At 49.7% G+C, this 21,579-nt stretch overlaps 1 protein-coding gene across 7 annotated transcripts in view; it reads right to left on the bottom strand.

Moving 5' to 3' along the window:
• Window positions 1–4,551: 4,551 nt before the first annotated feature.
• The window catches only part of ST3GAL3 (ST3 beta-galactoside alpha-2,3-sialyltransferase 3), a gene marked incomplete at both ends in the record, with an annotated part of 141,435 nt that continues 124,407 nt past the window's right edge, over window positions 4,552–21,579 (bottom strand). For 4 of the 7 annotated variants that reach the window (XM_079535606.1, XM_079535608.1, XM_079535607.1 and 1 more), the window contains 2 exons: window positions 4,552–4,641; window positions 15,276–15,422. In XM_079535606.1, the coding sequence (XP_079391732.1) occupies window positions 4,552–4,641; window positions 15,276–15,422 (237 nt within the window). The remainder of the gene's footprint in view (window positions 4,642–15,275; window positions 15,423–21,579) is intronic. The other 3 variants (XM_079535611.1, XM_079535610.1, XM_079535609.1) reach the window with 1 other exon arrangement.

Genomic DNA, 21,579 nt, shown 5'->3' on the forward strand with positions numbered 1-21,579 from the left:
CTTTGCAGGGATGGAGAGTGGGGTGATGGGGATGCGCACTTGGAAACGGTGCTCACGAGTGGCATGCTGTGCCCTGGGGTGCCTGGCTGTGTCTGCAGGGCAAGAGCTGTGTCCACACTGGGGAGATGCCCACGAGATGGGCGTAGAACAGAGGGGTGCCCAGTGAACCTGTATGGTGCCCACGGTGTCCCTTGTAACAGAATGGCAGCGTCCAGCCTCTGTCCTCTCCTGTCCCTTTGTGGCTGTTATCCCAGAAACCAGGGGTCCTGGCTTCCTGCTCAACCCCTGGAAATGTCAGCCCAGTCACACCCTAGTGGCAGGGGGTGGCACTTTCCAGCATTGTGCCCAAATCCCAGCTGCTGCCAGTAGCTGCCTCCAAATCACCACTGCGTCGGCCCTGCAGGGCTGGGGCTGTCCCCATGTCCCCAGTCTGCTCTGACGTCTGTCCCTGCAGGTGCCACCCATGCATGAGGCAGATGAGGCTGATGTGCTCCAGCAGACGACGTGGTGTGACAGAACACATGTGGCAGAGAGCTGTGACGCAGATGGGCCGGACTCTTGCATCGTCCCTGCCTGGTGGCGACGTGGCTTTTCTGGGGACGTCTGCTACCAGCAGCGTCTGTTTCTGCCAACCTGGCTGTCCCCATACGCCCCGCTCTCAGGCTCTGTGCTCCTGGGAGCACATTTGGGCTGCCCCAGGCTGGTGGCAGCAGTGGCTCTGCTTATAGGGCCAGGAAGAGCAGAACAGGAAGGAGTGATCTGTGCGTCTCCTCACTGGAAGGGATCTGTGACCTGCGGCCACACACTGGGAGCCGGCTGTCCCTGCACTGTCCCACCAGTGATGGCAGGAAGCCACCGCCTGCATCTGGCAGACCTGTCACCCACTTGGAAGCGGCCGTCCCAAGCAATGAGACTTGTCCCATGGCTCTGGAAGCTCCCCAGAACCGCCAGGGTTTGCAGCAGGGGTCACATCCTCCCTCTGGGCCCTGGCAGGTGTTGGAGTCGGTCACAAGATCGGCCCCCGGCTTCCTAAACTGCTTCCTTCCTGGACTCTGCTGCGGTGAGAAGGTCAGCGGGCTGGACACCTGCCTTCAATGTGCTGCACCCAGCCCTATGGCTGCATGGCTGGGAGCAGCCCCAATGTGAGGAGACCCAAAGAAAGACTCAGCTGAAAGACTGCGGCAGCTGGGACACCAAACAGCTTTGAAATACACATGATGTGCACCAATGCTGAGCCCTCTCCTATGCCCTCGGTCACAAGGCAGGAGGAGGAGGTAGCAATGAAGGTAATGGGTGCAGCCTGAGCCGGGGAATCCCTCTGCCCACCACAGGCAGCAGAAGAAAGAGGCCACTGAAGCTTGTTTGATAGCTTTATTGCTTCTGTGATATGACTGAATTGATGTGACATAAGCCGGCTTGAAAAGCCTGCGAGACTCCCACCTCCCTGCCTAGAGGGGAAATTAAAAACAAACAAACAACAAAAACCTGCAGAAACTAAAACTACTTTTAAAAACTCATTGAGTTCTTGTACCTCAGTGTGGCACAGTACCGGCGAGCTCACCGCACTCAGAGCAGGTCCCTGTGTCACCTCGGGCTGCAGAGGAGCCCAAAACTGGGAGGTGGCTGCATGGCCTGCATCAAAGGACCAGGCTCCGGCCCTGATGCAGTCCTCAGCCCCAGCCCTGTACCAGCAGCACAGCCACAGGCATGGGGCTTCCCCTGTCCCCACCTCTCCCCTGGCAGATTCCCTGCCACTTCAATGGCCTTTCTGCACGGCAGCGTGGCAGAGCTGTCAGGCAACCCCGCTCTATATTTAGGCCTTGGAGAATTCCCCTGGGCTCTCCTTTCCGAGCTGAAAAAGGTGAGTCATGGTGAGGGAGAGGCCGAGACTCGCATCCGTCCCACTGACCCTGCCCTGACCCGTGCACCGCTCCAAGCTGGCAGGACTGCTGCGTTTTGGAAGGCAGGAGGTGGCTGCAGGTGCACGCGAGGAGACAGCCAAAGGAGCAGCTGCCAGGAGTGAAACTCCTGCATGGGAGGTGGAACGGGCCAGCAGCACCCCCAGCGCCTGGCCAGAGGATGTTCTGTGGCTGCCCTCGTCTCACCAATGTCAATGAGACAGTGAGATGGAGGGAACTGTGGTCCCCCAGCACCTCCATCTTCTCTCCTTCTTCTTGCAGGTGGCCCTGGGCCATGTGCTCAGCTCCTGGGTGCCCCACCAGGGTGCCCAGAGTCACCTCCCCAGGCAGCAGGCACAGCTTCCCATCAGGACCTGTCCCCAGGCGTGGTGGGGAGCTGGGATGGCAGGGAAAGCAGAGCTTCCTCCATGGGCCTGGAGCCAGTGAGCTGGAACGTAATGGTGCCCCACAGCTTTGTAGTGTTCAATAAAACCAACTGAATCAAACTGATGCTATCACAGGTCTCCATGGGGCTCCCTCCACAGCACCTCTGGTGGTAGTGAGGAACCCAGCACTGACACCAAAGGCTCTTCACCCTCCTCCTGGCTGCAGCTCCCTGCTCTCTGGCATCTCAGCTCCTGCAGCACGTGGATGGGGCCCAGCACCACCCTGGGGCTCCCACAGCAGCTGAAGACTCAGTTCAAGCATTAAGGTTCAGCTCAGAGCCAGGTCCAGCCCAGGCCCCTGCACTGTTGCTGTGGCAGAGCCTCTGCTGCTGATGGTTCCTGGGACCAGGCTGCCACAGAAGAATTGCTAAGGGAGGGAGAATACCCAAGTGAGTTATCTGCCACAGCAGATGCTCTAAATCTGCTGGAAAATCCATCTTTTTTGGGCTGGACACCTCATGGAGCATCCTGGGGTGAGCATGTACCTGAGGCAGCAGGGAGTGTCTGCCTGGCAGGGCAGGGGGATAGGAGTAGGGAAACTGGAAGGAGAATGGAAGGGTGAAACTCCCAGCATCCCTCTGCCTCCTGCAGCTTGTAATCCCTGGGTCCCTGCCTGCCTCTCCTGTACACCCCTGAGTCTTAGCCCTGGCGAGTCAGTGGGAAAGAGGCCCACGCAAGCCCTTCTCTGAGCATCTCCTGTTCATACTGGGGACATGTTCTCCCTTCAGCTCAGAGCAAGGCAAGCTGCAGTCCTTGGACTATGCCAGATACAGCACCATGACCCAGCCAGCATCCCTGCAGGATCACTTCCACCAACCCCAGAGGTGGCCTTGACACAGGGACGTGGCTCAGAGGGTACAGCACAGTTTCCCTCGGCAGTCCCCCTCCTGCCCACGCTCTCCAGGTGGATCAGATCATTCTGCTGTCCTTGCACTCAGCCACGGCGCTCAGTTTATTCCAGCCCCTCTGAAATACGTACACAAATCAAATGTGCAAATACTGCATCTTGGGACCAAGACAGCAAAGGAAGGGACATGCTCCTGAGAGCAGGAGGAGCAGCAGTGCTTGAGCAGCACAGGAGGAGCTTGGCCATGAAGTGAGCTGGGGCCAAGTAGAAGGCGAGGGTTCCCAGCAGGCCCCCACACTTGCCAGCACGCTCCATCACTGCTGAGGTCACAAGTCACTTAAATAGGGAACATGATCGAGCCCGGAACATAACACATCTTCGGTGGCCTGCTCTTCATACGCAAAGCTTCAGATCCTCACACAGCATCTGACCTCCTTCCAAAAAACAAACCACTGATCTCCCCCACAAAAACAAAGCAGGATGCTGTCCAGAAATGGTGACACCAATCTGCACGGACTCCACAAGGGCTCTGCACAGCAAGCACGGACCTGACAGCCCTGAGCACAACGAGGTGGACTCCGCAGTGCTGTGACGGGCAGGATGCTGGGTCTGTTGCAGGCAGAGAGCCACCAGTTCCCGTGTCAGGGCAGAGCAAACAGCTATGGAAAATGCAGCCAAGTGAGTGGCTGCTGCTGCCGCTTCTACATAGGAAGCGAATAAAAGTGCAGAAAAACAAACCCATGCTCATCTCCAATGAGAAGCTCCGAATGGAGAACGAGGGAAAGCCAACCTCCCTTTAAATTATAGCAGCACCAACAACACTGACGTTTTGGACGGATTTGTTTTCCTGGGGAAAGGTCTGAGGGCAGTGAGAATGCAGATGGAGCGTGGAGAGGCTGAGCTTTTCGCAGGGCTGTGCACAAGCAGACTTTGCTTTGCACCTTGGTAATTCTAGGATGATTTCAGCAGTTTCTTTTAAAAAATAATACTTTGTACATTCAGGCACTGCTGCCTCGGAGCAGCGTCACCTCCCATTTGGCACAAATCGCTTTACTCACAAACCTTTCTTCTCTCTCCTGAGTCTTTCCTGTTTAATTCTGGACACAGAAGATCCGTCTGTGATGCAGAGTTCAAGAACTGCCCACTCAGCCCCTCTCCCGCCTCCTGCCAGACCCAGAACTGGAGGCAGCAGATGCAACCCTCCTGCAGCCCGGCGATGCGAGAGGGCCTTCCCAGAGCACCCGGGCATCTCTGTGTGTCTCCAGGGAAGTGGGATTCTTGTGGGGGGCTGCCAGTGCCTGCTTCCAGAGCCGCAGCGTGCGTCTTCCTCTCCTCCCTTTGAGGCAGGGGCTGCAGCCACTCAGATCCCACTGGTCAGGTCCGTGATGACTCGGGCTTTCACCAGCTTCCTCAGGAACTCCTTCTCCCGTTGGATGTTGTGCGTCCAGGACTAGAAGGAAATGGGAAAGACAGAGGTCACCAGCTATCCTAGCCATGTGTGCTTCCGCACCTCACATCGTGGGAGGTTTCAGCTGGGGCAGGGCAAGGAGACAGGCCCTGGTGCCACCAGAAGAATCATTGCAGTCCAAGGACCTTCCCTGATCAAAAGCAGATAAAGCCAGCAGTCAGACTTGTGTATCTGAGGCAGGGGTTGGGTGACCCTTTTTGACATTGTGAGATCTGGGCTCCTCAGGTACCTTCACCTTGGGCAGACATATCAGCACGTGTCCAACAGCACAGCATTAAGACCCATCTGTGTGTGGAGGATGCTCACCCCGAAGTGTTAAAGATTTGTTAGTCACATGCCTGATCTCACGGAGTTCTCTCCTGGTGTTGTGTGCTCCTCAGCATTGGATTTCTACAGCAGGGCAGCAGCCCCTGTCCTGCCTCCGCCAGCCCTAACAACAGGAAATTGCATGCTAAAGGTTACGCTAATACAATGAGAAGGGTGAAATGGTCACATCTCCCAGCCAGGCGTTTCGGAGCAGTGATCGCTATGGCTGTTGGCAGCCCACCCAGATGCATTCCCTGCAGCAGGCTTTAGCAATGATCACAGCATTTGCCACCACCCCACTGCGCTTGTACTGTTACAGCACTTAATGAAAGCAGTGAGTAATTTGTCCCCTGGGGAGACAGACAGCAGGGAAAAGCGACTTTCCCCAAAATCTTCCTGTGAGACAAGAATGCCAGGGAAAGGATTCACGTCTCCAGCACGGCGCTCTGGGCAGCAGGTACTACTGGCTCTAAGTAAGATCTGGGATAAAATCCCTCCAGGAGAACTCCCCAGAAACGGCTTCAACCAGCAGAGAGAGGGCACTTGGTCAGCTGGGGGCTCGTGCACAGTGCCTGCCATGCAGCAGCACCCGCACTGACAGCACAGCCCCTTGCTACGAGCACACGGCACTGGCAGAGGCAGCCAAGTGTGCGTGTACTGCTGCCAATGCACAGCAAGTGGCTGTCTGCTGGCACAGGGGTTGTGCTGTGAGATCCTCAGCTTAGTGAGTGCTCTTTCCCTTGCATCCGGCTGGGCTTGTTCAGAGCCCACCTGGAGCATCAAGGAGCCCAACTGCTCCTGACAGCACAGGCTCATTCCTCTCTTGTGTCTTTCTTTCTCATCAGACAGGGGGAGAAGCCAATGGTTTTACCCAGTATGACCTCCGTACATCCTGTGCTACACAGTGACATACATGGAAAGTGGAGCAGCAGCCACTTCTGAGCAAACTTCAAACATCAGCTCAGGCCACAAAGCGAGGAGGCAAGCTGCTGTGAAAGGCACAAGCAGAGCAGGAATCTAAATATGGAAGGTGGGTGACAAAGCTTTGGGTGATACAACTGCACTGCCTTATACCACAGCCAGATCTGGCTCCTGCACTGCACACCAGGCTGCTGGCCAGAAGTACAAATCTCAAGCTGATCACAGCTTGAGGTTTGTACACAGCAACATTAGGGCTGCTCTGTACCCTGGCCACAAGCCTGTTTCCAAGCAGAAAGCCACATGTAAGGGAAATTCAACCTCCCACCTGATCCATGGCTATCGCTGATATCTGTGGCAATGCCTTGTGGTTGAACATATGACCACAGAAGCAGAGGAACGGGCTTCTGTCCCCTGCAAAGAGCACCCACAGAGCTTACAGTGCAGTGCTGTGCACCCAACAGCACCACAGGAAGGAGGGATGCAGCATGTCTTCAACACCAGCTCAGGTTACTGATTGCAGGAGAGGGACTCACCCCACTGACAGACACAGCTAATCAGGCGAAGGAGACTGCATTCCAGTGTGAGCGGCTGCGGGGGGAGAAAGATCTGGAGCAAATTTTTCAAACCTGCCAGTGAGAGGCAGGCACCTCGTTCCCATCACTACTGAATGGGGAAAGGCAACAAATTGCACTGCAAAACCTGCCTGGGAACTGAGTGCTGCAGATGCAGAGAGACGATGCTTCACATCCACGCTGCGCGCAGCAAAGTGCAAAGAACCCCAAGCATGGTGCTGCCAGCAACGTCCCATGAAAGCCAGCCCTCAACAGGCACAGGTCTGCTTTGGGGCCAGGACCACACTAGGGCTGTTGTAGGGGAAGTTCTCTGTATCACACCGAGTATTTGCCACCACTTGTTGGGTAAGATGAGGTGCTCAAGCTGTCCTGGTCTTCTTTCAGCTGATGCAATGTCCTAAGCTGCAGCAGGGTGGTAAGGGAGAGGCAATACTTTGACCACCTGTGACTCCACAGACAGGACAGTACTGGCAGTGCTTGTTTTGACATTTTAGGCACAGCAGAATCCACACCTGGAGGAGGATTACATGAAGCGGTCACGATGACAGCAGCTTATTCCTCATAGCACTGCTGCAACTAAGCCTTTTTTTTCTGCCCTTGAATGCTAGTTGTGTTTGGGCTGCCCTGGCAAGATGCTCACTGCCCCTTCTGATGGCTTTGTCCCTCTCTTCCCATGTGCACTCATTTCCTATTCCTGTATTCCCAGAGCTCTTGCCCTAATTCCTGAAGCCACACCTCAGCGTCACAAGTAGCAAACTCCAGCTACTTCCCTGTGAATCTGCACCTCCAGAGCCCTTGTTGTTTGGGGACCAGCTGGGATTTCCTTTGCTTCGGGTCTTTCACTGATTAGTGGATGCTTGCTCTTTTCTGTTGCGACAGCAGCAGGTGGAGAGCTGCTCTGTGGGCACATGCCCCGTTATGGCTGTCTGTTCCACAGGGGCTGCACTCGGACTGATGTATGATCGTTTGCTCACAGTCATTAGATCTAAATGTGTCATCAGTTAAAGCTGCCTTTCAGGACTACATGGAAATCCAGCAGCACCAGAACCGCTGCTTTTTTTCTTGATGATCCCACGAGGAAGCCCAAAACATCCTCTGTCTTTTCCAATGAAGCCAAGGAGAGTATTTTCAGATTAAGAAAACGTTTCAGAAACCACCCCAGCAGGAAGGTAAGTCACCATCTGCAATCAATTACAACTGTGGCAATGGCTGGGCTTCAGAGTACGTCTTATCAAATAAGTTGCAATACCACAAAATACAGGAAGATTAAATAAGAGAGAGTAAAGTTGACAAGGAATGCACTCAAGGAACAGAGTAGATTCTAAAGGCAGAGGTTTCTCACTCGTTACATCCTGTGTATTTCTGCAGCTCAGCAGCATTTATTCCTGAAACTCACACAGAAGCAGTTCACTCTTTCTAGAATTCCCTTCCTTGAGTCTTCCCAGAGCTGCATCTGCCTTTTTTCTACATCAATAGCCTCACATCCTGAATTGCCCTGGCACTTATTAGTACTTATCTAAGTACTTCCCTCCTCTGTTGTGTCATTGCCAAATAATGCTTTCTCAAATAGAACCAGAATCTCTGTTCTTGTCCCACACTGAATGAGACTCCATTCATACTCCCAGGTTTCATCCCATTTGTTCCTGTTCTTCAGGTAACCGTGGTCTTCCTGGATGATCTTTTGATTCCCTTTCTGTTCACCACACCTGGTTTTGTATCATCACAAATTCCGCTCGCACACCACTGCCTTCGGAGCCAAAAACCATTAATGCAAACACTACACATGACCTCCTCTGGGGGAACTCCCAGCCTCCCATTGAGTGCTGCTCTTTGTTTTCTCCTTCACAGGGACTATTCACATACAGGTGTTGCACCAACCCGTAGCTTCTCAAGCTTAACTAATAATATCTCACGTGGCACAGTTTCACACGCTTAACTGAACTTCAGATGACTGATCTACTACACTTCCTCTGTCCCTTGAATGATTTTTTTTTAATCAAATAAAGATATTAAATTAGTTTTTGTAACCCTCCTTTGGTAAATCCATGTTGTGTTTGCTTTTGGGATTTAATTATTCTTTCAGTCAAACTCTGCTCTGAAGTTCTGAATAGCACCTCTGAGGTCAGATTGAGAGGTCTGAATCTGACAGGGAAATTTCCCTCACCTCACTTCCATCCCCCCAAAAAAGAAAGGAAATACAGGTATTATGTCCACTATAATCTAATCCTGTGGAACCACGTGTAACCTGATAGAAAGACCTTTTCCTCTGGACTTGTGGCTTAATTGGCTCAGCAATGCAGTGCTGGAATGGAGATGCCCCAGGCTTCCTCACCCACAGCATTGCCTCCACCAGCTTTCTGCCTTTCACTACTGACCCAGTCACGTTCTGTCCCTATGAGCTTCTCACCACAAGTCACCCTTTCCCTAACATTCACCACATCACTTTTAGAGAGGTAACACATTCATTTGCACAGCTCCTGCTTAGGCTCTGTAATCCCTGTGCCTTCCGCTGCTTTCACCTCCCTGGATGCCACAGCCCTCATAATTCTTTCCTTGTTTCCATATCGTTTTCCTTTGCATGACCTAATTCAGCCTGATTTTGGCTAGTTTCCATTTTATTGCTGTCCTTTCTGTCCAATAAGCTGAAGTCTTCTCTCTTCCTCATGCTTTCTCTTGCTCCTCCAACCCCACTCCAAAGCAACTTACCAAGTTTCATCTCAAACATTTTCCTATCAATTCTCTCTTTGTTACAAACATGAATCACAATTTTTGCACTTTGGAGAAAAGGAAAGAGGAGAGAGGAGAGAGAAGAGAGAAGAGAGGAAAAGGAAAAGGAAAGGAAAATTTCAAATCCCCTCTACAAGGAGCTGCTGAGCTGCTTGATGCATCCACTCTTGCCTTTCCATTTAATTTCACAATGATGGTGTTGATCAAGGTTTATTTCCAATGGCTCTCTGCATGCTTGCTAAAATCAGCTCTGGAAGGATATCAGCTCTTCTTGTCCCCTTGTGGTTGGTGACAGAAGCAGCACTATGAAATCTGGGGATACCTGGGCTCCCTCTGGCAAACATGATGGCTTCGGTGTACCTTTGTGACATTACCCATCACAGAGGGCTGCGTTCAATGCTGGGGTCAGTAGCCGTGCTCCAACACACTCCTGTAGATCTTTTATTCTCTTTCTCTTCATCACAACTTAGTTCTGCTTTTACCCATGCTACAATCTTCTCTTCCCTGCGGTTAGGGCTCAGTGATGCCCCAAAGGCATCACCATTTTTTGTCCCACCTAACAGTGCAATACCTGTGCTGCAGTAGTGACTGATATCCCACCAATCTCTTCTAGACTTCTATTGCATACACACAGCCCTTACGCACACGAACGGCACATGAGGCCTTCGTTCCGCCAAAACGCTGTCAAACAGGTGGCTTCTAAACAAAGACAAAAATGTATAAACCTCATCAGTCATCACTGTGGGCCCCAAGAAAAAGCGGTGCCCTTTCAGAGGTCCCCTTGCCCCAGCCTCTAACCTCCCCCTCCAGAGCTGACCTCCATTTCAGTGCGCACCATTCCTTGTACTCCAATGGCAATTCATCAGCCGGGCTCGAATGGCTGTGTTTTCAGTCTATAAATCACTAGGCCAGACATCTGCCCTGCTTTCAAAGGAGTTTTGTTCTTCTTGTTGGCTACCGCAAACTTTTAGGTGCTCGGAGGCCAGGAGCAGCCTTGTCACCCCCTCCCAAGCAACTTTCCTTCATTTAAAATGCAAAAGACGGCTTCACAGAGAGAGCCCAGATGATAATAAAGCACTATTGTTTGTGTCTCTATAGGCTGAGGCTCCATACGTGATGTTTGTGGATCATTCTGAGAGGTGGGGAGAGACAGAGACAAAGCTGTGTGTCACTGCGTGCTGCAGGCCACCTCCCCGGGCCTCGTGACAGCCCTTGCACACACTGAATGAGAAGTGTTAGGTGTCCTCCAGCATCCCACAATACAGGGGAAGCCTGCTGCCATCAGAAAGGAGCCATCAAAGGCGGCATGTGGCCTTGCCCTTGGGTCAGGCAGCAAGGCATGAGGTGCCGGGCACAGCTGTATCAAAGGGACTGCCACCTCCGCAGCAGCGGCACTGCTGCTTGATCTGCTACCGCACTGAGAGGGACAGCAGTGGGCAGCCACCGACGGATCTGTGCTGATAAAAGGGCAGATCCCGGCTCCGGGCCTGGGGAAGGCAGGGTGTGCTGCCAGGTGCAGGGCAGTGCTCGCAGAGGAGGGGTTCTGGAAGCTTTGTTCTGGTGATTTAACACAGTCTCCTGCTCGCTCCCTTCTAAAATGATTCCTTCTTTGCCTCACCTCCATGTCCACGTTTCTTTTCTTTATGCTCCGGGAGGATCTGAAACTTCTCCTATATTAACAGACAGTGACCTGCGACAAAAACATACTTTTATGGAGCACTAAGGCAGGAAGCACCAGGGGACCTGAGCAAGAAATTAAAATGCAGTAAATGATAAAAAATAAAAAAAATTCAGCTCGACAGCTCATCACCATACGAACAGAATCAAGTGAGCATACACCTTGGCAAGGGATCGCTCATCTTCCGTACAGCATCCAGGGAAGCAGACAAGGGTCGAAAGCTGTTACAAGTTATTGGCAATAGGGAAAATAGGAAGTGAAAGGAGATAACAAGCTTAAACCTTCCACATTTTGTAAGTTGAAAGAAAAAGACAGGATCAGAACTGAAAAATAATGTGCAAGAATTCACACAGTGGTTTTCCAGTAATAGATGGGAAAGCAGTGGGCCCACACAGCTCATAAAACCCTGTGGAAGTTCTTTAGACAGGACTTTAGCATCTTTCCTTTCTTCCAGAGCAGGAAACGACCGTTCAGGCTTCAGAGTCTGAGATGTGGGAAGAATTGGAGGCAGCTGCCTCCTGCAGTAGCAATAACAGCACAGTTCTGGACCTGGAGGGCTTTCACCCCAGCCGGGAAAGCAAAGACTAAGCAAAACCATACACTCAGGCTGCCTGTTCTGAATCTTGGAAATGCAACCCGCCACAGAGCAACAGGAAAAATCACATTCATTTCCACAGAGATTTTATCACCTCAGACTTGGCATGGGAGAGGCATCTCCGCCCAGCTGTGAGCAAGCGAGCACATTTTGCTGGCTTTTTTTATGTAATCAGAACAAATTCCTTAGAGATGAGTCACAGGGTTTCGGGGGGTGTCCGGGGAGATGTCAAGAGGGCCTCAAGTAGAACTCAGTGACACACCTCACCATGGGACCCATCCCCTGCGGGCACTGGGCAAGGGAAGGGGATGGACGGATGTTTCCGGGAGGATCTCCAAAGCCACACGTGTGGCATCTCCAGATTCAGCACGCTGTTTTGTTTACATTTCTTCTGTGAAGACAGTGATGGTTTCAGGGTGGAGCTGGAGTGCTTCCCTGCAGCTGCTCCTGAGACTCAAACACTGAATACTGCTCAGTAGTTGGGGCTGAAGGAGCCCGCCGGTCGGGTTGCGGGATGGGGTTGTGCTTCAGGAGCCATCCAGGGCCATGACTGCCCTCTTCTCACGAAACTGTAGGTATTCGGTCCATCAGCGAGCCACAACGCCTGCTATCTCCACCTTTGTTTAACCCTTCCAGCTTCCCCAGAGTCTGAGATGAACCAGACCTAGATACAGTTCTGGAGGTCCAAAGGTAACACTGAGAAAAACGTTATGGAGACTGATGGGCCTTTGGGTATAGGAGCAGATGGACCAGATGAACGCCTTGGTGGAGCCTGGCTCTGGGTCAGACTCATTTCACTTGTACTGATGGCGAGGTTTGGCACAAGGTGCCAACAAGGTCAGCCTCCAGATTTTCAAACCACACGCAGGGCTGTCTCTGAGCAAAACGTGCAGAGCATGTCCAATCTAGAGTGGGGCAAATCTGCATTTGTGAGTTATCTGAGGACAACTGCAGAAGACAACTCAGCTGTCATGCCCTTCACCTTTCAACTTCACCCTCAGGTGACTAACAATTACCAGCTACCATTAATATTAAATGGGAGAGAAAGAAATACAATCTTCTTCCTGCTCTTCACATTCCACAATATCACAAACAATTTGTCATATAGGGAGGGGCAGGGGCAGGAGGAGCATTAATTATTGATACTTGGGAACAGATGGCTTTTCTTGTACCAGGACAGCGAAATATAAGAGGAGACTGTGGGCGAGCATGTGAGGATTAGATGGGCAGAAACAGATCAGATAACCAGCCTTCACGTGGAACAGGAACCTTCCTCCTAGAACCAGCCCTGCAGAGCTCTCATCAACGGCCTCGGCTGTAGAAACAAACCCGCTGACATCTGAATTAGTGAGGCTTCACCAGAACCTTTCAACGCTCCCTCACCTCCGTACAGAACATCTAGGGCATGACGACTGACAGCTTCCAGACAGCAGAGCCCAGTCAAACCCAGCACAGGCTGGTCTCTCTAGGAGACCTTACTGGTTGCATTTCTCATGTTCACCCCCACCTACTGCACTGTGCCGTGCTGAGACCACATGCTGTGTTCAAGAGTGACTCCCTCCTGTCTAGTCTTCCACTGGCTTCTGCTTCTTGCTCAGGGTGCTGGCCTCAAGAATCAAAGATCCAAGCAGCTTGCACACGTGTGACAGGGCTCAGGGTCCCATGCATACTCACATCAGCAGGAACTGATAGTGCTGCAGGGGATGGCAGGGAAGGGGCAGAGAAATGGGAAGCTCACTCACAGCAGAGCTTGTACTTTTTTTCTCACTGCAGACTCCTCTTAGTGGTGCTTCCTGACTTTTCCCTCTAAGAGCTTTTCTGCTCCCTGCTGACGTCTGTCAGCTTGTGAAGCAAGGGTGCAGGTGAGTGTAAGAGTAACACAGGGTGCTGCAGCCCCCTCATTCCCTCTGGTATGCTGTTGGTTGTGTGTAACTGCATCAGTGGCTCCCAGGTGAGGCCCTTGAGCATTTTAACTCTTCCCTTGCAGAGGACCAGAGATGACATCCAACTCCTTTTCCCACCAAGCCATGCAAAGAGAGCAAGACTTCATCCTTGTCAGCTCCCACTCTGACATCAGCGACACTTTCCAGGCTGCAAAACAGTCTTGGCACAGGACACAGGCTGTGAATGCCCCCACATTCAAGAGCTGACCGTGGGACTTAATAGCCTCCTTAAGACATAAGAACAACTGGGTAAGAGAAATTTGGCACAAGGGCTCTCCTTACAGTCCTCCTTACTGTGGCCAGAAGCAAATTGCCCAGCAAAGAGTCAGATCTGGGCAAGTCAACATGATACCTCTCCTACTACAGCAACAAAGATATTCCTCAGATATTGCTGGCTCAGGGATTTCACAAGATGCCATCTCTATATGTACTGACTAAACACGATTCTCCTCTTTGGATGTACCCTTTAAATCCCATAAATGAACACTTGCCAAGACAGATTAAATCTATGCTTATTCCATAGAGCGAGGCAGATTTTCGTGCTCCCTCTATAGGTGCAGAAGATACCTCAGGATCACACTTAATATATATGGGGACCTCCTCACAGTCTTTTCTCAAACTCAAATTGTTCCAAAGCATCACTGCTATCATAATGATATGATCTTCTACTTTCTCAAGCTGACTAGGCACTGATTGCTAATTCCTCCCAGTGAGCCTAAGGTTGTGCAGCCTGCAGTCTGTGAGAGCCCCAAGACGTGTACAGCCTTCTGAATTAGAGAAATACAACTTCCAGGCTTCCCTTCTGACCTGGATCAATGGCACAGTGGTTGAGGTGAACAAATATAAGTGCCTGGACATAGCAACTGCTAATGAACAACACAAGCATTCCCTCCCTCTGAGCACTTCCCCTTCTTGAATGCACAATGTGGAGTAAGACTGAGAAAGTTCCTCTTATCTAGGAGACATTGAAGGCCAGGAAGCAATTTTGGAATGACCTGTGCAAAACGTATGCTGGAAACAACTGGGCTCAACTAAAAAAATCTGCAAACTTTCCCAGTATAAAAGGTGCTGAGGCCAGTACCAAAGTTTGCCCTAATTCAGCACATGAAATGGTCATATTTGAAATACTGCTGTATTATAACAACATCGAGCTTCTGTTCCTCTAAAAGCACTGTACATCTCACTAGGACAGCACCAGAAAACGTTTCTAAGGTAGAGCTGGCATTAAGAAGCAGCCTCCACGTGATTACACTAGCTAACTGCTGCTTCAGTCAGCTGAGAGCCAGCACAAGCTGATCTTACCTCCCCCACATTTCACAGGGGCTGAGCAAGGGATCATCTAGCAAAAGAAGCCTGTGGATTAGAGCAATACAATGGATCACAAAGCTGTAACAGGTCACATCTTAACCCCTGAGCAGATTTGTTCCCTTTCATCCTATCTGACGTAATATTTATAGAAAATTTTCCTTGCCACTCTGAGAATAATAGAGCTTAGGTTAGAGGAGACATTAAAGATCATCTAATTCCAACTCCCTGTCATGGGCTGGTTGCCACCTACCAGATCAGGCTGCCCAGGATCCCACCCAACCCAGCCTTGAGCAGCTTCAAGGATGGGGCACCCACAGCTCTCTGGGCAAAGAAGATGGAATCACATTATACACACATTCCAGAGAACTTTTCCCAGTAGAAATAACTGTTTTAAACACACACTGTGCCTGGGAGAATGTCTAGAATTTTATGGCCAAATGCCTGGCTGGAGCTGTCTTTTGACCCGCACAGGAAAGCTGTGAGTCAACATCACCATCCCAGTTGGTCTCTGGAGTAAGGGTGGTTGTGGGCTTGGGAGGAAGACGTGCTCAATGGGAGCTTCCTACCTCTTTGATGGCAGACATCTTGATGTTCTCATAGTAGTGCAGCGGTGCATTGGGTGAACTCATGTCATAGCCAAACCCAGCGACCGCCACCTCATCACAGTTGTGGAGCGCCATGGTTATTGCTACGCTTCCCAAGGTGGGGATGTTCTGAGAAGAGAGAAAGCAGGAATGGAAGCCGTTAGCAGGTTGTCATTTGTGTTATCAAAGATGCCCTTTCATTGTCTCTGTTCAAAAGATACTGCTACTAGGCACAAAATACAGAATAGGATGTTTGGCTACATCTGCACACAAGTTGCTCAGTGCCAGCCTGCAGAGTCAATATCTTCCCAGCTTCCGAAGAAAATCTAGTGTTAGTCAGCTTCCTGCAAAGCATCTAGCACAAAAGCAGTGGCTCTTGTTTGGGACTCCAAGACCTGACTCTCCAGCAAAGAGGGACAAATGTAAATGGTTGGACTCCCAGAAGCCATTCAAAGAGGGCTGCTAGCACCCTGAGCAGATGCCAGCCTCAACCGTTCCCATTTCATCTTGCTCCTATAGTGCCACTGGATGGCTGCAGCTGCTCTTGTAAGCACAGATGAACATGACAGGGTGATGGATGAGTGTTTCCAGTGTTGAACACTAGCTCACAGACATTTCTAACTCCCCTTTAACCAGATCAATCCACTGAGTTAGCTTTACCCCAGGGGCTAGGGAGAGGCTGAGAAATCCACCCACATATCTTATCTTCACTTGTAGATTCATCCAACACCACCGTATCAAAAGTATCACGAACACAGAGGACGTGCTCAGACAGTCACTGGGGGTGACAGCCTCTCAGCTGAGATGCAAAAACCAAACATGAGCTTACATCTTGCAAGTAACAGAGATTTCCTGGTACCAGTGAGCAATGCCATTGCATTTCACCCAACATTCACAGAACTCTGGAGACGGACATGCTTCGAATTTCTCCCTCTAACTCAAAGGAACCAGCTTTAAGCAGCACACTCCCGTGCTCACATCTGATTGCCTGATCATGTCCTGAGACCGGTGTCTTCCAAGCAGAGAACTCCATCCATATCCTAACTGAGATGAGCAGAGCTGGGAGGACAACCTATGCGTGCACTACAGTACATTGAAATTACACTAATCTGAAGACAAGTGTCCAAAAAATGCAATGACCCCTCGTGTCTAAATAAACGATCATTAAATCCGAACATTTGCAGTACAACTGTAACTGTGCAGATCTGAACTGGAAAGACTTGGCTTCTGAGCCAGCTCTAGATGTCAGGAAGAAAAGACAGAGCCATTTTGCTGTTTGACATCAATCGATACTGGCTGCTTCTACCACAAACAATATTGTGTTTATTCTAGTTGCTTCAGTTAATTGTTAATTCACCGGTGGTCATAAAATCTCAAGGATAGGTTTTTTTAAAAAAATGGAAACAGTTGAACGGGCAAGGATAAGAAAAGTCCACTGAATTTCAGAATGCACAAGAATATCCTGCCTTCCCAGGCCTGGCAATTCAAAGGCAGATATTGTCAGCTTTATGTTTTGCTTAGGAGATGACATTCAGATGTCATTTGAATTGCATCAGCTGATACGTGGATGTGCCACAGAACTGTTTCCCCTGAGCTGAGCTGTAGTTACAGTGTCCAAAACACAGCAAAGAAACGGTTATGTTTTTGAGAAAGGGTCATTGTTGGGGAATACGACGGCGCTCACACCACCCACACTTGCACTGGGCCCATTCCCACGGTACAGCTCTGGGGACACGCAGGGTCTTTGCCTGGAGGGAATTTTATTGGCCAAGTTAACGTTCAAGAGCTAACTTTCTAATGTGAGTCTTGCAAACCACAGAGAATTAATCATACTACCCAACCTTATGGGAGAACTGCCAAACCACCACGACTTTCTCTCAAGCATAGTCTTATTTCTGCCTGGGGAGCAACTGATAACGCAAATCAAAAGTGAACTTTCCCTTTGCTCACCAAATACCTGTTTCACTTTATTCTACGTATAAATCCTCCAATGGCTTTTATGGAAACGCAGGAGATAACTTTCTAATCTGTTTCTAGTCTTTAATAATTCCCAACATCGCAGTATCTCAGCATTGCCTGCTCCTCTTTGTAGAATGATTGAAATACCAAAGAATTCCTAACCACCATAGCTGCAGCAAATCCATCTGGTCTGGGTCGTACACTATCAGAAGTTCAAATTGTGCCCTTAGCAAAATAATTTTGTGTTGCCCTAGAATCACATTCAGAAACTGGTGATCTGATGGCAGCTTTTAATTAAGCTACACCTTATCTGTGTTAATGTCATGGTGGTACAGCCTGGTGCACATATTCCCCTTGAGGGCCAGGATCTGTGTCCATCACACTCTCACTGCTGAGATGCAGCTTCATGCGCTGCTCCTGCTGTCAGATCACTGAGGGCTACCAAGGACCACCTACAAAATTCTGCCAAAATTATTATCTCTGCTATTCAGTGAATGCAGTGAGGCACAGCCCACCCTTAGCAAATGGCACAGGTAACAGTGCCTGTTAAGAGGAGAGCACGAGTGCAAAACCTGTGTGCACACATGCATATGGGGCAAATACACGAAACTGGGCATTTGCTTGCATTAAAAAGCAAATGATCATCAGACAGATTAAACAGTAACTAGGGAATTATGGAGACTTTTGGGAGAAGGGAAAAATAAAAAGGAGCCAGTATGAGAGGTGTAAAAGCATGATTGATGGTTAACTACACGTCTTTACTAAGTCAATAGAATGCTTTGGTCCTGGGTTGGTTTGAACAATAGAAACAGAGCAGTTTTCTCCCGTAACAGCTTGCTGAGTTTCTGCTGGAAATGAAGTGCTGCCCCACGTCCTGCTGGCACAAGCAAGAGAAGGCCTTGTAGGATCTCGGGACACATCTCTTCTGACTGCCTGCAGACATATTGATTGGTTTGTTGCTAAGCTCTACTCTGGATCCAATGAAGCAGACACAACCTTTGGGGCAGGCTGGGGGACAGGTCACTCCAAAAGAAGTTAGGCGTCGTGGACATGGTGCACCAAACCTGGCTTACTATGCCCTGCACGGTGCGTCAGTGCTCTCTCAGCACACACACCCTTGTGCCGTGCCCCAAAGAAATACCAAAGCAACCACCACACCTCTTGCATTGAGTTATGAAAAAAAAATCCTCTCTCAAATAACAGAATAGGCTTCTTGCTATTGTAGGCCATAGCTAAGAGGAAAAGAATGAAATCCCAGCATCATCCCTCAGGGTTCATAATCATGCTCAGTGCACGCCAGATTCTCCTCCATCACCAAGCAGCACTGCTTCCAACCAAGCGGTTTGGCAGTAACCAAGAAGCATACCTGCAAATCTGTTCATGCTTAAAAATGGTTAGCCTACATGTCTGTAGAAAACACTGAGCATAAGAAACACCAGCCCTCCTTTGGGCTTCATGGAGACCGAGCATCCCCTCACGGCCCTGTGCTGGAGACCCAGGGGCTGTGACTGCTCCCTGCCTGTGCATGTGAAAGTCTCCGGCTGACTTTCATTCCACGCCTGGGTCACTCCTGTGTCACTGCCTTCTGGACTGGAAGGAAATGACTGCTGTAAATCTGTTTTTAGAAATATTTGACTCCCCTAATATGTTAAATGAATTCCAGTTATTTATGGGATTTCACTTAGCTCAGGGTAAGGCATATTGGGTTGTTCAGACAACTCCAATTGTTAACTTTTTTTAAAAAAGGGTAAATGTTGCTAAGGAAAAATCCCCCAAACAACACTGCAGCTAGATATTCAAACTGGTTTGACTACTACGTTAATTTATTTGAGGGAAAACTTGAAAAACCACTTATCTGGGAAAAATTCATACCTTGTTTTTATCAGTTGCAGACCTGATCACTTAATAGCAATAAAGCTTTAAAAACAAACAAACAAAATACAGAGTGAAAATTGTAAGAGCCACCCCATGATACGCAGAACATTGACCACATCTTCTGTTTGTTCATTTGTTTTTGCACCCCAAACCTACTCTTTGATTCCCTTAGCTGGCAGGTTTGGAAATATACCATAAAAAGCAATTCAGCATTATTGTGAAGAAAAGTGCCTGCCGTTCTGCAGAGTGGTCCCTGTCACAGGAGCTTCTATAGCTGCCTCTATCCATGCACAGAGTCAGCTGCAATATTAGGCTTCAAAAGACAGCACAGAGCATCTCCAGCACTTTTCTTTCACCGCCCCTATCTGCCCCTTGCTGTGAGCTGGAGGGAAGCCTCCAGAGCTGGCAGTTTGCCGCAGAGTAGAACAGAAGGGCCAGGGACCTGAGCCTGGAGACGTGACATGCTGCCCAGCAGGTTTCAGTTCAGCTCAGCCATTTAATTGCTGAGCTCCTGTGTAACTTAGCCTGAGCCAGCACCTTTGACCACATCTAACCTAAACATATGAGCTCTGATTCAGCATTTGCCATAAAGCAGATTCCCATGCTATGCAGTGTTTCTCAAGGACCCAGCAGTTGAACAGAGGGCAAGCAAGGGTGTGACTTCCCTACATTAGCTGCTGCTTTGTGGTGGCCACACATGTGCTTCATCCCACACTAAATAGCAGTTGGTGGCCCAACTCTTTCATTGAAAAGTGAACTCCCTTCAGATACTTTCCATCCATCATGTGTAGGAGCATGCGGTCAGGAACTTACTAAGAAGTAGCTGAGGTGTGCATTTGCCTGCTACCCTGTAAATGCTTTTTCTGAGTGCCCATTCCCCTGTTGCTTGTGGGCTGATTACACTGCAGTGTTCACAGCCCAGCCAGTACAGCAGAAAGATGTGCCTTCCGACCCTGTGCTAGTAACAAGAAAGGGTCTTACGACCAGCCAGAGTAGCTGCAAAGCTGCCTACCAGAGTAAAGGGCTCTCAAGGAGATGCCCTGGGGCATGACACGTGTGCTCCAGCATCAGCACTCTGCAGAGGTGGGGTGCCCAAAAACAATCCTGCACATGGGCTTACAATGGTGTGCTTCTCCTGGTTCCTCCTTCAGCAAGTTGAAGGTTGGGTGCACCTGAAATGCCCTGTCAGCCACCTACACACTTCCAGGCTTCCTCAGCAGCCAGAAAGTCACTGCTCCAATGGCTCCAAGCACTACAGAGTGAGAAGAACTACTCAATACAGGGCAAAAAGTACCTCAGCAACAGCCATGCTGTTGTTCTACATGCAATAGGCAAAGGCACAGTTGAACTGATGTTCGTACTTGCCCTCCAGTAACCTGTCAGCAGGGTAATGTAGGTTATTATGTGCCTGAATTACTAGCTGCAGTATCAGTGCTGTTTGGTTTCAAGTCCCAAAGACCTATATACAGAGAACTTTCACCTAAACACAAACCACATTTGTGTCCCACTGCTCAGTTAGACAGCCAAGCTCGTGCCCGTTCATTAAGAGGATTTTGTAAGCAAAGAGACTAGCTCACCTCTCTTGCATTAAACCAGCTTCAGGGACAGACACATCTTTAATTTTCCCCAGGCATTACTAAAGTCCTAAACTGAAGTTTATCATTATCTTATCCCAATGGATAGAAGCCCATGCATGGTAGGAAATATCTGTCTCTCTCCTGAAAACTTCAGTAAATGGGCTGAGGAAACTCCTGACAAGCTTTGCTGGTCCCAGAGAAAAGTCACTGCTCACTGTGGGTGACTGGGTTTGCTCCTTGCTGACTGCCACATACCAATACCACAAGTACAATCTAAATGCACATCTGAGTTGCACCCCACTGCTGTCCTCCAGAACCATCTGGCCCAAATTACATTATCAAAGCAGAGGTTGTTACTACATTCACTCTTTATTGAATCCTGAGAAAAACGCTTTGAGATCAGCCCTGAGCTATTTTACTAGCTCTCCTCAACCTTGCTGAAAAAGCCACCAAATTACAAAGTTAATTGGCAGCACATTGTTACCATATGTGGTGTGCAGGAGGAACACTGAAGTTTATTTAGGCATCAGAACCAAAAAGCAGTGGAATATTACTGCCTTTTGTGAGGATTTCATGTTGGTCTCGATTACTAAAGGCATCCCCAGCCCTGAGCCCCCTGCGTGCAGCCTGCCCATTACACCACCACGTATTTCGACATGGAGGCACCAACCTGCCCCATCCCACTGAATCGCTGTGTCAGACCATCCTTGCCCAGACAGCACAGGCTATGTTCAAGTCCCAGCTCCACACGTTTCTGCACCTGCAGAGCTCTTTCTGTCCCATCTCAAGGAGCAAACTACAACTTACACAATCTAACAGGGGTCAGGGGTAAAGACTGCTTGTCTTAGGGCTCCATAAACTATTTTTTAATGCTC

The sequence above is a fragment of the Tetrao urogallus genome (genome assembly GCF_951394365.1).
Source record: "Tetrao urogallus genome assembly, chromosome: 5".
NCBI classification, from domain to species: Eukaryota; Metazoa; Chordata; class Aves; order Galliformes; family Phasianidae; genus Tetrao; species Tetrao urogallus.